At 44.5% G+C, this 16,489-nt stretch overlaps 1 protein-coding gene across 5 annotated transcripts in view; it reads right to left on the reverse strand.

Moving 5' to 3' along the window:
* The window catches only part of LOC306712399 (partitioning defective 3 homolog), a 305,150-nt gene that overhangs the window by 5,701 nt on the left and 282,960 nt on the right, over positions 1 to 16,489 (reverse strand). For 4 of the 5 annotated variants that reach the window (XM_079181659.1, XM_079181658.1, XM_079181656.1 and 1 more), the window contains 2 exons: positions 12,118 to 12,238; positions 2,677 to 2,792 (listed from right to left, as the gene is read on the reverse strand). In XM_079181659.1, the coding sequence (XP_079037785.1) occupies positions 2,677 to 2,792; positions 12,118 to 12,238 (237 nt within the window). The remainder of the gene's footprint in view (positions 1 to 2,676; positions 2,793 to 12,117; positions 12,239 to 16,489) is intronic. The other variant, XM_079181657.1, reaches the window with a different exon arrangement.

Genomic DNA, 16,489 nt, shown 5'->3' on the forward strand with positions numbered 1-16,489 from the left:
CACCACATGCTCCGTATCTGGGTTTTGCTGTCTGGGCGAGCCGCCACGCATTTACACCCCGGCTTGGCTCACAGAGCAGCCAGCACCGCTCGCGAGGGAGAGACCCGGGACCGCTTGTTGCGCGAGATTCCAGCGTGACCTCTTCGGTTTGTGAGGACGGGAAAAAGAAAAGACGGGAGATTTAAGGGGAAAGTCTTAGGGTGCGATGAGGGGAGAGCAGAAATGGCATTGTTCCACAGGAATGCGATCGTGATCGATGCGTCAGGGGGGAGTCGGCTCTCTTATCACCTCTACTCCTGTGCCAGAGCATGTCACAAAGTAGATTAGTTACATCTACAGAAGGGAGGGGATGGGAAAATGCATCACGCCAGAGAGCGGGGTAAATTTAGAATGACAGAACATAACAAACAAAGCCAGGAAGTTGGCTCGCAGAGACGTTTGCGGCCGCAGTGTTGTTTCTTTAAAACAGCTGGGAAGAATCAGAGTTTATGAGGAGGAGGAGGAAGAGAGAGCACACATACACATGCATGGACACAAAATGATTAAAAAAAACGAAAAAACGGCATGAAACGGGCAGTGGAACAATCGCTGCAACATTGCACAAATAAATAGTCTACAAATCTGGAATAATGTTTTCGTTATAGCGCGGAATGATGTTGTTTTGGCTGCGAACTGCGAGCGCTGCATGGGTAGATGGAGGAGCTACTGGCAGTTCGCTCAGGCCAGATTTAAGAACCTTATCTTGACCGCATTCAGTGTGTGTGTGTTTGTGTGTATTTGTGTGTTGCGAGTGTGTCCCTTTCAGGCTAATCAGCGGTCTCTCTTTCCTACTAACACACTCTCCCGGCCCCCTCTCGCCCCTCCACTGCCTGTCACCACTAATCCTGCTCCGACAACAAGCCTTCATTAGTGCTCTTCCAATCCTCAGATCCCAGACAGCCGGCTAAGCCTGGCCGTCATCAGATAACCAGCTACCATGGTCTTCTTCTAGAAGCTCTTTGGGAGGGAGTTGTTTTTTGTTTTTTTTCTTTGGGAGGGAATGTCCCCTTTTTTCGGCTGACTGCTCGAGATGCCTGTTTTGGAAGAGAAAGACAGGGTGAAGGGGTTTCCAAAAGAGAGGTGGATGGAGTTAGAGGGAATCGTGGCTATTAATCTGGGGATGTACGACTTCAGCTCTTTAATGAGGGGCAGTGCCGAGACACGAGCTCTGAAAAGCCTCAGCCGGGGTCAAACGTCAAGCCTGAGCTCATGCGACTCTCTGCCAAAAGACGCAATGAGATTATGAGAGGAATGCATATCAAAGGCCATCCTCGCCGGGCCCTTTTGGCCGACCAGACCAACTTTCCCAAGAGGAGGAAGTCGGCGAGAGAGGGGAGGGCCGGGGGCAACTGTCACATCACATGAGATGCCAGCAGATAACACCTATGAAGGGGATGCACGGATCGGTCGGGCTTCTACAGACAGCATTGATTATGCGTCCATGTGGACCGCAAATCCATAGCCATGGACAGGAACATGTTTTTAATCGACCCGGCCGTGACTGTTCAGAGACAGCAGAGCGATGGAGGAGGGCTATGAAGAAAATGATTGCTGTTTGTGCAAGGGGGAGATTCAAATCACAGGAGAGCACAGTTACTCTGGCCAAGAAAATGAAAAGACCACACACACACACACACACACACACACACACTTTAATTGTTCTGTCTTTGTTTAAACTGGCAAGGCAGCCAAACTTAAATAAATCAGACTTCACTTTCAACATTTTAGAACACACTGTACATTTCACAATGCAAAAAAAACAAAAACTGGATTGTTTTCTATGTGGAAATATTTGACACAGAGAGGAAACGATGTTTATTTTATATCTTTAAATCTGTCAGTCAATCAAAGTACAGAGTGTGTGTCTTTGGTGACTTTCTCTTTAAGGATGTAAGACTTACAAAATGTAGAACTTGTCCACCGGCACCGGCTGGCTTTGTAATTTGCATCGACTAAAGTGCGATTAGAGAGCTTCAGAGGATTGGTAGGGGCACAAACGCACACGTAGAGAGCACAGTCAGGAAATGCAAATAGCCATACTAAACTCTCTCCCTCCCCCTACGCCTCCAGATGTAAGATATGGTAAGCTTTATTGGCATCTCTTTGAAAAATATGCGAGAGAATCGAAACAGGAAGATGGAGAAGATGAAGAGCAGCGGTTGTAGCTCTGAACTCAAGCTGTGTAAGGCAAGAGAAAATTCCTTTTAAAAAGCATGATACTGGAGCTCCCATTCATTACACTGGAAGAGACGGAGAGGGTGGTGCCTGTGACAAAGTCACCACTTCCTCAGGGTCAACATTGACTTAATGGAAGTATATATCAGTCAAACAATTCCAAGTGATCACATTAAATGATTCCATTCAAAGAGTTTTGCTCGGAATCATTTAAATGTCTGGAGATGAGTTGAAAGTGGCTTTGTGGTGATTGACTTTGTAACCAAAGAGATACGTTAAAGAAAGTGTAGAGGGACAAATATGAGGGGAACGAAAGTGATGGAAATCGAAAAGAAAAAAGTCAAAACGAAGAGGTTGAGAAAGGGCAGGGAGAACGTGATAAGTCACAGAGAAGGGGAGCGAGAGAGGAGGACGGAGACGGACGGACGGAGTAAAGAAAGGAGGAGGGAGGCGAGGTCTCACCGTGGCAGCGAGTTGTACTGTCTCTGTGCTTGTTGGAAACCATCTCTGTCCTCCTGCTGCTGAGTCTCAATTGTAACCGAATGGCGCCCGCTCGGCATCTCCATCCCATTGCTCACCTGTAACATCCACCAAATGACACGAGTCAAAGATGTGCTCAGTTAAGACACAGAAATGTCAACCATTTTGGTTTCTTTTTGCTTTTTCTTTTACTGTCTTTGGACACAAATCTGGAAGCAGAGCAAACACACACACACACACACACACACACACACACACACACACACACACACACACTTAGATGATGGAATATATTTCCCTCAGCGCAGCAGTTGGTTTGTCAGTGTGATGCCCCCTGTGTGTTGGGCTATACGTTCAGGGAACAGGTAGTGAGTAGGTGTGATTTCATCATGACAATGCACCTGTGCCAGTGGATGAACAGTCCCCAGATCCTTCTTAAAAGGCGTAATTCACAGAAATATGATCTATTACAAATCCTTGGTTTAGTAGAGCATAATTAATCCAGAACGAGGCCTCCATCAATGAAAGCAAAGGTCTAAAATAAGCAACCGTACTGGGGTTGTCTTTGAGGACTTGACATTTACATTTAACGGCAGATGTTTTCTTTGAATTGTACCGTTGCGTATTAAGTGTTGCATAATGAGTGTTGTATTGTGGGTTATGTTTAACCTTAAGAGTTAATCAACACTTCACTTAAAATAAATTCCTGACAAGTTAAACTTATTCCAACACATCTCACAGTGTCTTCAGAGCTGAGTAAAGGTCATAGGAACCTCACTTTTATCTGCACTTTACTGCAGAAAATGATTTGCCGTCCGGTTCCTAACGGCATTAAAAAAGTTCTTTGCCCGAGAAATTTCATGAGGCTCATCCGGTTAAAATGAAAAATACAACAGGGTGTCATTCTCGTACAAATGACAGCAGATGTTGCTTAAACTGTTGATAATCTCCCCGAGTGGCAGCATGTATATGGGGAATAAAATGGGTCCCAAGGCCGATCCCTGTGTCCGACACAAATTGTGCAAAATTGTGCAAAGTGTGCAGGATAATCTAGCTCTCAGGTCTACTGACTATATCACTTTATAATACTTTAAAATAACGATATGGCTGAAAAAAAAGGGTACAATGCACTGGCCACATTACTGTTGGCCCTTTCCCTTTGGATTTTACAATCCTCTGCTCTTGCCAACGACTCTCTCCACTCTCTGTTTGTGATGTTCTGCTAAACGTATGCTGTGTATTTCTGAACACTAGTATGCTGAAGACGTAAAATATAGATGAGTATCACCAGCCACTGCTTCATTTCACAAGATTTGTGTGTGACTTGACTACGCACCACTAACCTGCGCCAGAGTGTGTGTGTGTGTGTGTTTGTTGTCTGATCATCGGCGAGGTTGACATGGAGATATCATCTCCCTCAACACTTGCACACCGCTAACGAGCTGGCTGATGAAAGAACATGACAAGCCAATTAAACAGAGGAGAGCTGAGGAGGTGTTGCAAGCGGGGCTTGACCAAGTGTCAGTTTTCATAAGGCTTCGGACGGTAATGTAGTCGGCAGGCGTGGACGGTTAGTGTGTATAAAGTAGATATTAAACAACAGTTTTCACAATTTGAAGTGTTTTTAAAAGCTGAACAGAGTCGAAAGAATCCGTTTTCTGACATGTGAAAAATCTGCGTAAAGGAGCGTTAATAGTACATGACAGATCGGATTGATGCGGAAAAGGTGAGTTGGCGGATGGGAAGGCTGTCAGCAAAACTGTCTTCTTGGAAACATCTTGTGCTGTCGAACCGGCTGCTTTCCTCCTCACTTGGACAGCTGCAATAACAGCGCAATTACATTTCGCTCAGCGCCAATAAGTAGTCCTTTCTCAAGCACTCCAAGTCCTAAGAAATAATAGTATTCCACGTGGGTGAAGTGAATTGGATTCATATGTTTCAGGTTTCGCTGCAACAACACGTTCCCCGCAACTCAGAAAGTGTAGAACACCTAAACGAATATCAGATGAACAGTGAGGGGAAAGGGAGAAATGATCTTACTGGGGCCAAATGTGGTGGTGAGAAAATAATTAGTCACGCACACTGAAGGTTTTTAATGCGATTTGAAAGGAAGTGGTGAGGAATCCGGAGGTGCTTGACACGTCGGTTTAGAAACTGAAGGGTTGAGGTGGGCGACGCCATGCCAGCAGAAATGCATGAGAAATAGCCAGGAGAGAAAATCTGTCAGCGTAATGTCATTATCCAGGGGAGGAGAATCAGATTATTCCATGTTAGGCCCGGAATACAATGCCATATAAAACATGACATTTGTTAAAATCGAATCAAAGAGACGTCCGTGTTCCTTTTTATCCAATAATGTGAAAAATGATGTCGATACGGCACGCTTTTTATCGCTCCCCTGCGTCCTCGGTGGTGTCGCAGACAAGGCAAGGGAGAAAAAACAGAAAAGGAATCACCTGTTTAAACAAGAGCATTCACAGACGGTGAGTCGGGGGGGCGGGGGGCGTAATTATGAAAATTATTTGCAGCTATCAAAAATCCGGGGACCAGGAAAGCAGCTGGGAAGACGTTTAGCTTTAAAAGTTCCAAGGTGTAATATTTCTTGGTTCAGAGCCGGTCACGGACCTTTCGGATATCAAAGCGGGTTGCTGTGATGGGTCAGCACTCACATGTGGCTTTACCGCCCACACTCCTCATGATGCTTTGTGTTTGTAGCACACCGCATAGGGAACAGTTTTGAGAAAGCAGCCCTCTGTTGTACACAAACAAGACATATGGAAGACATTTAAGTTGCTAATGGGCAGACAGAGCGAGACCAAAGTGAGAGAATGGTAGCGAAACATTACATCCTGACAAAAAAAGGGCAGTTGGATAATGATTCTCTCTTTAAGTCCTCGAACCCAATTCCGCCAATTTATTATAAGCAAGCCCAGTCCATTTGTGGTCGCCGGGATGTGTGGCTCCGGGCGTAGTACACATCCGAAAGCGAGCGGTGTGGTCTGCCATTTCCCCCGGTCCCCAAGACCGGGAAACCATGGTGGATGTGAGGTCGGGCTGGTTATCTCTAGATCACTTCAGGACTCCACAGCATGCACAAATGGCATAACGAAATGTTGGGAGTCTTATCTCTTTGTCGTGAAGCTATCTTTGTGGATGAATGTGTGGGGTAATAGTGCTGAAATGTACTATGATGTCGATGTAAGAGAAGTGTAATCGCTTTGTTCTCCTCTCCTCCCGCTGCTCTCTATCTTATCTGAGAACACAAACACACAGGTTTGGTATTGAAGCATATTTAGTGTGCAGGCATGCGTACATCTGTGCACAGGCACGCTTCTGACTGCAGATGTGTTTTGAACAATGCAACAGCATTGCATTTCCAATAAAAAGAAAAAAACATTTCCTACTCCCAACAAGCTGCGATATGTTGTTCAAATGTGTTGGCATGAAGTCCTTTTGCTTATGGCGGTTGTAATCATGAGATCAGTAAACCATGCGAACAGAAATATCCATAATCATATATCAGCGATGCAATCTCGACAGCTAGCGTTGCCGAAGGAAACTGCAAAGAAGCTGAAGGAAAATGATCGATCAAGATCACCACGATCGACAGATCCAGCTGCTGTTGTAAAACACAGGCAGGTTGTTTTTGGTGAATAAGATAGTAGCAAGACGACAATGACAAAGGATTTCCCTGCTGCTTTTTTTTTTTTTTTTACAGTATGTTATGGTCCTCTTCTGCACGATCTGAGTGGTCAAACTGTTAAAATGCTCATTCACTTGCAAGTACGTGGAATTATGCACAAAATGGCTTTGTTAAAACATATACATGCAGCACCTGCTTGGCAGCATCACACAACACACTCCATGTATTAGAGTGGCTTCAGCCAGGGACTCACACACTGTCACGCTACAGAGCTGTGTTGTCTTAATAACTCTCCAGCCCTGGGAAGTCAAGTGACTGCTGCTAAAAGCGGCTCAGTCGTCACATGATCGCATAGGAAGGAGTGAGCCGCACTCCCCACAAACATAGAGCGCCACATTCACAGGAGCCCGAGATTCCATAAACACAACAAATGCAGCCGATAGAGCGATAGTAAAAATCAAAAGGAATTCACATAAACAAGGGCTTTACAGGCTGCCGTTGCTGCGTTTGATCCAAGGTACCAGCATGGCGCTCACACTCTTCTGTGTGGTCATGCTCATTGGCACTTCAAACCCAACAGCACAAATTGATTTCATTGCCGCAGACAGAGAGCGAGTCTTTGGAAAATACATAGCGCTTTATGATGAACATCTGGAAATCCCCTCTCACGGAGCGGCGGGGAGGGAGAGAGAGAGAAAACACGCCAGCTCTAATTGTGTGTGTTGGCTTGGGGGGGGGGCAGCATGATAGACAGGGCTTCTCGCGTCCTGGTCATTATTCCATTAAGGCGGAGCCGGGGGTTCGAGGACTGACCTCGGCGTTGTCATTACAGGTGCTCACAGCGGACATACCTGAGCTCAGTCTCCAACACCCCGGAGACAAGCCGGGGGTCAAACTCACACAGAGGGAGCCTCGCACCTCACGCTGCGGTACCTGTTCCTCATTATGACCGTCACTTTATCGGACGTTCGCTGTTTTTACGACAGAAGTGAAACATTTCTATGAGGTGATATATTTTTAAGAGAAGAGGACACCGGGGGCTATTAAGCAACACATAATTGAATTAAATATTAATATGACTTTAAGCTGGGCAAACAATTCATCTTGCATGTGATGTGAACCCAAACTACACGTTTTAATGGGCCTTTCTGTGATTTTTTTTAAGCTCACACTGTACGGATCAGTTGACAAGCACGGAGCTCACACACAAAAAAAGAAAGCAAGGAACCCCCAGTCGGTTTTGTCCAGTGACAATTCAAAAACACGACCACATCCTAACCAAAGTGGAGACAAAGAGAAAAATGCAGCGCTACTTTGTTCAATTCTGCTCTGAATGGAAAGTTAGAAGAAAACAAGAAAAACATGGGAGCAGCAGATGTCTGGAAGATGCAAACAGTCTGGTCCGTCTGTTCTTCAGAGGAGTTCAGTTTAATAGCACAGCAGTCTCAAGACTACAGTTTAAAGCTACAACATGTGAAACATTCCAATAATATTGAAACAAGCTCACTCCGGTTTGTAACGGATCCTTTGTCATCAGCCGGGAGGGGAAATTGGAGCGTGGAACTGGTCAAGCTGCAAAACAGCCGACCAGAATTTCTGGTCGTGCTTGAAACAGATTGAAACAGATTGTCGGAGAGCAACTTTGGCCGTGGTTGAGCTTGTTTCTTAAATGTGACTCTTGTCATCGGGTGCTCCAGATCGTAACTCAGCTATGTCCACGAGTCCACAATTGTCAATTCAATGAGGCCTGCCAGATGGAATAGTGATTGGACATATTTGTAAAAATACCCACTAACAAAGCTATGCTAATTTATTTTCCTCTAAATTGTTCACAATAATAGTCCCATGTTATTTTGTTATTTAAAAGCTTTTACTTTGACAGGGCAACATAAGGGAATGATGGGTGTTCCTCAGCAGTAACTCAGCTTTCCTCCTCTCTTCCCTTTACTGTCCTCGGGAGAAGAACTCCCCTATGGGGGGAGAAGATGATGGAGACCTATACATTTGATAAATTGTCCGGATTGTGCCCACATGCTGTCCACACCTCACTGAGATCGGAAGTCAACGCGAGCTATAGGCTACCTTGGCATGTGGTCTAACTGATAGGATCCATATGTGCGCAAGATCCGATATACGTACATTTGAGACCTACAGTACAGACTTGACAGTTAATGCGTCCTGGCATGATCGGATGACCAGATTTGCATTGATTCAGGCAATGAGTCGGGTATTATGACCCCCACTCAGAGTGCACATCAAACCATCTGATCTGGGAAATATTCTGCCCCAATTTGGGGCCAGAATCTGGCTTAATCTGTACCAGTTTTACTTGAGTTTCAAAGTTCATTCTTCTAACTCGGAATTAGCTTTTGACAAAATGTCTGGGTAAATTTAGTAGCTGTTATGCGGCTTTTTCAATAGATTACAATATACAAATTTGAACATTTCATTCCATGGCAACTGCGGAGACACCATCTGCTGATGAAGGTCATGCAGTGTGATCGAAAGCTCCAGAACAGCTACTAAATGGGTGTGAGATGGTTTTGTACGCGGCAATTTCGGAAGTGCTCCGGAAAAAAATGGAAATTTGAACATCTACCTTTTCCATGACATCTGGGAAAACTCCATCTGCCTGATGAAGATCATGTGATTTGATCCACAACAGCTACTAAATGGACCTTGAGATTGCTTCGTCAATATTACTGTAATCACAATATTTGGATAAGCAAATCTGAGCTGGTGCCGTCTGTTTATAAGTAATATGGAGTATAAATATTAGATCTGAGCCATGCCTTGAGATGCTAGCTCCTGTTCTGGCTCGTGGATCTGTGTGGAAGTCATCACGATGCAACCTTGAGTACTCAGGGGCCGCGCGCATCAAAGTGCAGTTTTGCAGACTTTGATGTGGTAGGCATTTAACTGCCTTCTGAAGCATCTCGCCTTTTCATGGTTACGTTCACTGAATGTTTTTGAGTGGGGGGGTCACAGAGGTTTCACTTTCATCACTGCAGACAACATTCAGCGATGACTCAGAGCGCAAATTGTAAAAACCAAAGACATCAATTTCTGTACAAAAAGCAGCTTTAGTAGGTTTTACACTCTTTCTAAAAAATGCTAATGCACTGCACTTATAAAACACACAGTTAAATGAAACGGGTTAATTTTCTGAAAGTTATACAGAGTTTTCAGCTCCTAACCGGTCTAAAAATATGCCTTTGAAATGGAATCTGCAAGGGAAGGATACAAGTTTATTTTTACCTCTTACCTCTGCCTCTGCCTGTGCATCTCTGAAGGCCTTTTCTTTCTATTTTCCTCTTTTCACCAACACACAACGGTCGCACATGTAACCTAACATTTGTGCCACAGTTTCCCCTGGTTTGTCTTATCAAAGCGTTCTTCACGAACAGAGCCATCTCCATCCTGCTTTTGGATGACGCTAAGGAGGGACTTCCCTGGAGTTCCTCTAATCGTTGTTAACACATAGATAGCATACAGGCGCGCCGCCTGTATCTTTCCTAACAAGCTCTGCCATTGTGAATCCTTGTTCGCGGGACTAAAATAACATGAAAGGGGACTAATAAAATAGACTTCAATACTCCAGGGCTGGCTCTATATCTTATTACCAGTGGAGTAGTGGGGGTACGCTCAACAATGTCAACAATCACAAGCAATTAGGAGCTCAGAGACAGACTGAGACTGCTTAGTGCTGAACAAACAGTTAACCTCTCTCTTTGTGAGCGAGAATGGAAAGAGGGAGAGATTAGGACTACAGTGGCGAGAGAAGTCCGCTTTTAGTGATTCTCAACCATCGGGAGGACGAACACTGAAGGAAACCTCTGTAATAACACATGGTGTCAGGCAATGGGAAAAACAGCAGAAGACCCCAGACACACCCGACCTCCACTCCAAACCAATTTCATTGAGAAACTGTCATTGATAATTGGATGCCAAATATTTTAACTTTCAAGGTCTGACACTCTGACCCATAATTTAGAAAATCGCTCTGCTTGGTGAAACAATTAGACTTCTTTACTCTACAACTAGGCCGGAAAAAGTCAAAAAAAAGCTGCGTCGGTCGGAGGCCATTAAACGGCAAATTGTTTCTGCTCCATCTGCTAAGTTTGGCTCAATAATTGTTTGGTCAAAGTTAAAATAAAGAGGACGGTTGACCTTAAATACATTGTCATCCAATGAGTATTTAGAATGTGTATATGCTGTCATTAACACATGCATAATACAAAGTAGCGATTTATCAAACAGTTAACTCTTGGAAATGGTTGGTTTACCTGTTCGATAATATAAGGTGATGAGGAAATGGCAGTAAAAATGGTCAGGGACATTCATTTACACGCAAATTTGCTATTTTCACGATTAAAAGACCAGACTTATTGTGAATTGGGTCGTGAAGTTTTAGTTTTTTAAAATGTGTCCTCAGAAAGAGAGTTTGGGAAACACTAAATTATATCCCTCCTCACAAAATTAAGTTAAGTGAGCGGCACCACATGTTGAGATCATCAGGGATATAAAAGGGTATGTGGAAAGATGAAAGTGTTTCTTTACTTAAAAACTCTTGGCGCAGTTGCACAGCAGGAAGGAATATGAGATCAGGTCTGAATGAATTAACAAAGGAATTAACTTGATTACATTTTTCCAATTATGAGGAGTAAATCCCATTGTTGGTAGAGATCAATCACAGAGAAGGAGAACGGCTTAAAAAAAAACCCTCAAATTTTAATTTAAAAACTCTTAATTTAAAAATCCCTTTAATCAAGTATAATGGAAATGAAAATGAACAGAGTGGCTCACTGTCTCACCCCTTTCTTTGATTCAAAGACCTGAATAGTCACTTGTCATCGAATGTTCCCCTTGTTCATCGGCTCTCTCCCTTTACGCCATACAGTAAGTGTGTCATAGTTCCGAGACAGAAAAGGCACAAACAGATGTGAGTAATTAGCAATTAGTTCCAGGTCAAAGGTCGGAAATTAGTCCCAAGAAATTTGACCGAAAGTTTTCGGGACATGAGTCAGATAGTCTGGCAGCCGTACAACGCTGACGCTTCGAAAGGATGACGGCGTCAGACGATTCACTTCATGTTGTGCTGGGCTCCATACTGTGTGAAATCAATTATTATTCATTTCACAAGGAAGATTGTTATTATAGTTGATCCCGGGATGCAGGAATTTATGACTCTACTTAATTGCAGTCTGCAGATATATATAACAAAACGTCTTCTCCTGGGAACCATCGCAGGAAACAATTCACATTCATGCTCAGTGGGGTTTATCTCGCTCTCTATCACGAGCATGAATTGGAAAGAATAAAATCTACTGTAATATATTTTAATCTACTGTATATTTGTTCAAATTAACTGATTAATAGCTACATTCATCATGTGAATACCAATAACAAATGACATTTAATGTTTTTTAGCAACATTGAAATACTAAAATCTTGATTTGTTAGTGCTTAGTTGCAAAAAAAAGAAGAAGAAAAAAAGGCCCGTTGCATTATTATGCTGTTACTGAGTAGTGCCCAACTCTGATCAAAGTAAGGTTGTGTCATAAGTAGATAGTCACTGAAATAAGTTCAATAAGAATTAAACTATTTGAGTGTAAGGAAGCCATTAAGCTGCCGGTGGATTTGGAGATAAGCTGAGTCCAGCGGTGCATCGGGGGGGAATCACTGAGTTCTGGGTGTAGGGGTATTTTGGAGCATGTGTATCTGGGCGTGTGCAGCTCAGCGCCACTCTGCTGGAGCGCAGCTCCTATCCAAACACTCACCCAGGACTGGTTGAAGCTGTAGGCGTGCCTGTGGTCCTCCACGTCGTCCTCCTGCCTGGCCTGCTGGAACTCGTTCCTCAGCATTTGTATCCGGTCGTGGTTACTGGGAGCCATGTGACTGCTGGGACAGAGAGAGAGAGAGAGAGAGGGAGACAGAGGAGGTGAGATGGTGGGACTAGTTGTCCACGCACGCTTAGGCCCTGATCAGACAGAGCGCGTTTTAACAGCCTGTGACGGCTTTTTGTAATGGATTTTAATAAGAGGGAAGTGTTTCGCACCGGTTTACCGAACGCCTGTCTCTGTCTGATCAGGCCCTTAGTGGTTATCTGGAGGTGCTTTTCATCAAGCCCCCACTCTGGAATAATACCTGGAACATTACTCTGTTTCTACTGATGCTTTTTTTCATATCTGAATAATTCACTTGACCACCCTAACACCCCACTAAATTGTGTCGAAGATCCTTTTGATCTGACAGTTATGATTCCCTTTTGAATACCTGACTGACATCTAAATGTGCTTTTTCTTTCGCTCCTGAACATCCCTGTGACTGAAAGTGTCCCTCGTGCACCATTGTGAGTGATGCATGTCCCTTTTAGACTGCAGGAGAATGTTGGCCTTTTTATGGCACGCAGTCATTAAACACTGTGGAAAACTCTCATTTACATCCCCTTCATTAAAGGGCTTTGAGGGCCCTGTCAATAGGAATCAATAGCCTTCCCTCAGCTTAATCAGGCTCTCCTTTTATCACCAGCTACAGATGCAGCACATGACAAAATGCATAATTATGGCGAGACAACCGTCTTGATAATGGGCCTGTATTTATGCATACCACAGGGATGAAAGTGACCAAAGGTTAGGAATTTGTGCTGGGAGGGGATGGGAGCTCGGGGATGTAGGGAGTGGGATGGATAGGGTGAGGAACGGAAAAGGGAGATAAAGGCATGAAGGCGCTGGGAGAAAAAATGGAAAGGTTAATCAAGAGTATGTGAGGAAAGGGAAGGAGACAAAGTCAGCCAGGACCTGTTACCCTGTCACTCTGCGTGTCCTCCTCAGGAGCACTTACAGGTGGCACGCCAGCGGTGGAAGTGATTGCTTATTTGGGGCCCAGAGGATTCTGGGCGCAATTATGGTGATAATTGCAGATTAGAATGAGCACATCCTTCTGATGATAATGGGCACTAGGACATGCTGCCAATCAAGCATCATTAAAAGCACAATAAATAGCATCTCATAAAGGCTGAACGGATCTCTGTGCATTACCCCTGAGTAGCACATGGCGAGGCGCGGTTATGGCGTTATCCGTACTGCCTGATCAAAATCAATTGTATTAGTTATAGTCCATTTGATTCCTATAGCGTTATGTGTTTGGGAGCGCAGGGAGCGTGCATTAGGCCTTTTATGTGGATGTGGGCAATTAAGTGGCTCACTGGGGTGTGAAGTGGCCAATGCTTCTAGGGTGCGGGGTGATAGTGAAGTCCTTCTATTACTGTTCATTACAAAATCAATGTTCCCTATATATTGGCATGAGGTTGCTTAAATAGCATATGCGATGTTGAAGAAATGAAATGACTTAATTGAAGCCTGTAAACAACAGAGCAACATAGACTTTATGTACAAACCTATAACAACACGTAAAGGCTGATGAAGGATGGGAGTCACCCAAATGTGCTCTCTTTTATCATACAAGATGTTATTACATTTAACTACAAGGGTAGCATGCAATAGTGATGTAAATACATTAGTTTGTGTATGACTAACACTGCTATATACGGTTTCAAGATTCCCCCAAAGACATGTTCATGTCCAAAGACATTCATAAAGCCACACAGCAATTAAGAAGAAAAGAAACAAATCTGCAATTCTGGATTCATTTTCCTTAATATATGCCTACTAATAGATATGTGGAAATACAGTACGTGGCATCTCCCCGGCTCCTTATGTGGATGTGAGAGTTTTGACGAGGCTGCAATGGGTGGGAAAAGACCAAACATAGATCTGGGCAGTCCAATGCATGCAATTAGTTTAATCCCCGAGGCTGGTCAAAGAGAAGACCAAGCTGACTCCAAACAAACACACTCGTACATTTTTCCCTTTGACCCTCCAAGGACGGCCAGAGCTAGCATCAGCATCTCAAACATGCCCCACCGGACTACAGGAACCAGTGGGGGCAGTGGGAGCCAGATGGGGATCCAGAAAATGGGCCACAACCCAGGCTATAAAACAAGACTGCTTGTGTCCATATACACTTCCTACACAAAGGGACCTATTGCCCTTCTCTCACGCACTGAAGCATCAATCTTAGAAAGAGGGTTGGCCTGTATATTACCAAATGTCTGTGTGTGACAGATGAAGTGCTGGGGAGTGGAAAGGGAGAAGATCAGCGAAGACAAGATCTCCGGCAAATTAAAGAACTCACAGCAAGGCACTTCGATATATTTTTCAAAGTGCTACAAATGGAAATTGCATCGCGTAGGGACTGGGAGCGGGGTTGGGATTTAACGAGGGGTGAATTTGTCACGGCAGTTCAAAGGAGGCCTGTGCAATATCTAGATTATCTGCAGGGGCTTCTCCTCGTGGTCCTCCACCCACCACGGGGGTACCAAGTTGATGGGATTCTTCGAACCCACTCTGTTAAATTCTCCAGTGTAAATATATTCATACAAAAAAAAAAAAAAAAGAGCTAGAGAGCTTTGCGCCGGGAAAGAGCAGGAATCAAGCACGAAGAGGCGCCACTATCACTGTAACAGCCGGTCTGTCTCCATACATAAAGAAGATGGATTCAGCTGCCTTCCCTGAGAGCTCCCCAATGCTTGGGCACCTCGATGTGTAATTAGTCAGCATGATCGTTGGCGATGCATCAGGTATCACCGCTTATAAATTCCCCTGTGAACACATCAACGTCTGTAATGGGCCTGAAGAACAAGAGCTGCACGGAAATATTGGGAAGGGGGGGGGGGGGGCATTGGTGACTGGTGGCACTACAACCAACAATAGACGGGTGTGAGGGAATATGAATGAGCGCTGCTCATCAGTTTGCTATAAGCCACATGTTTGTGCAGAAGGAAAAAAGGTCACAGGTTGTGTAAGTGTACTCGGGGGGGTACAGGCAAGCTGTCTGCATCATGATGGTATGAGCTTCCAGGGCTTAATCCCAGTTCTGGAAAATGTGATGCCGCCTGTAAAGTAATTAAAAAAACATGCAGATAAAAGTATCCGTGTGCCACAGCCTTTCCAGAGCCCTGTCCATTCCCTCCTGTATATACTGACATTCACTCAAAATTCATCCGCGTGTTCACAGGGCGATATGTCAGCCCTCTCTGGTCCCCAACACCTTCTCATTCCAACTCGTCACAATACTCACGCTTTGGCCCCAATTTCTGATGCACTGGGTTAGGAGTCGAGAGGTGACCGTGTGATGGGGTAGCCCATTGCGCAGTCGCACCTTGTAAAATTCCTGGTTAACATATTGAATTTAAACAGAAACACTTACTCAGGTCCAGGCAACAGAATCACTAAGTTGGAAACAGATGGTTCTTAAAGGGTGTCTTGTGGGTTGGTATCAGACGTCGAGGGGAGTAACAAAGTGCCGATATTTGACGCCATTGGAATGAGCTGTGCTCCCAAATGCTCGCACACATACCCCTGCAACACAGACTGCAGCCCATGGATGTAGAGAGACACACAAAGAAGCCGACACTCTCCCTCTCCCCCCTCTCTCTTCTCCTCACTTCACAGACACCTTGTATTGTGTAACGTCACACCGCTGCTGTGTTTATAGCTAGCCTGAGAGCTTAATCTGAGGGCTTATTGGGAGAGGTGAATTTATGAAGCATGCAGAGTCAGGTCAAACAACAAGGATTCAGGTACATCTGCACAATAACAGACCCTCTACTGATCTGCTGCTCCAACTCATCCTTTCCCTTTATTATGAAAGGATTATAAAAACTTGCCGAAGTCGGATAAGCTCCAAGCTTTTTGAACCTGTGATGAATATAGCGTTTTGATTAAATCACACTTCACAATGTATACATGAATGCATTTGTTCGAGCTTTTGTTTAAGAACCAATGGTGTCCATGTGCATACATATGTGTGACCCCCGTCCCACCTGTGTTTTTCAACCTGACCTGTTGACAGGGGTCATGAGCCCTCTAAAGCTGCAGTTGGGGGTATGTGGATGCCTGTCTGTGTAATAGTCATCCTTTGATCCAGGAGGATTTGGCAGATGTCTCACACACCACGAGGCTTAGGCCAAGGATGCAAACTATGGCCCTAGTCCCCCTATTTGCTTCTGTTGGTGGATCAAAGCCGCGCTGAGTCTCAGCATGCCCCTATAAACACTGCCACTGGCCAATAAAGGAGTAATCCAATCAC

The sequence above is a fragment of the Pholis gunnellus genome (assembly GCF_910591455.1).
Source record: "Pholis gunnellus genome assembly, chromosome: 20".
Lineage (NCBI taxonomy): Eukaryota > Metazoa > Chordata > Actinopteri > Perciformes > Pholidae > Pholis > Pholis gunnellus.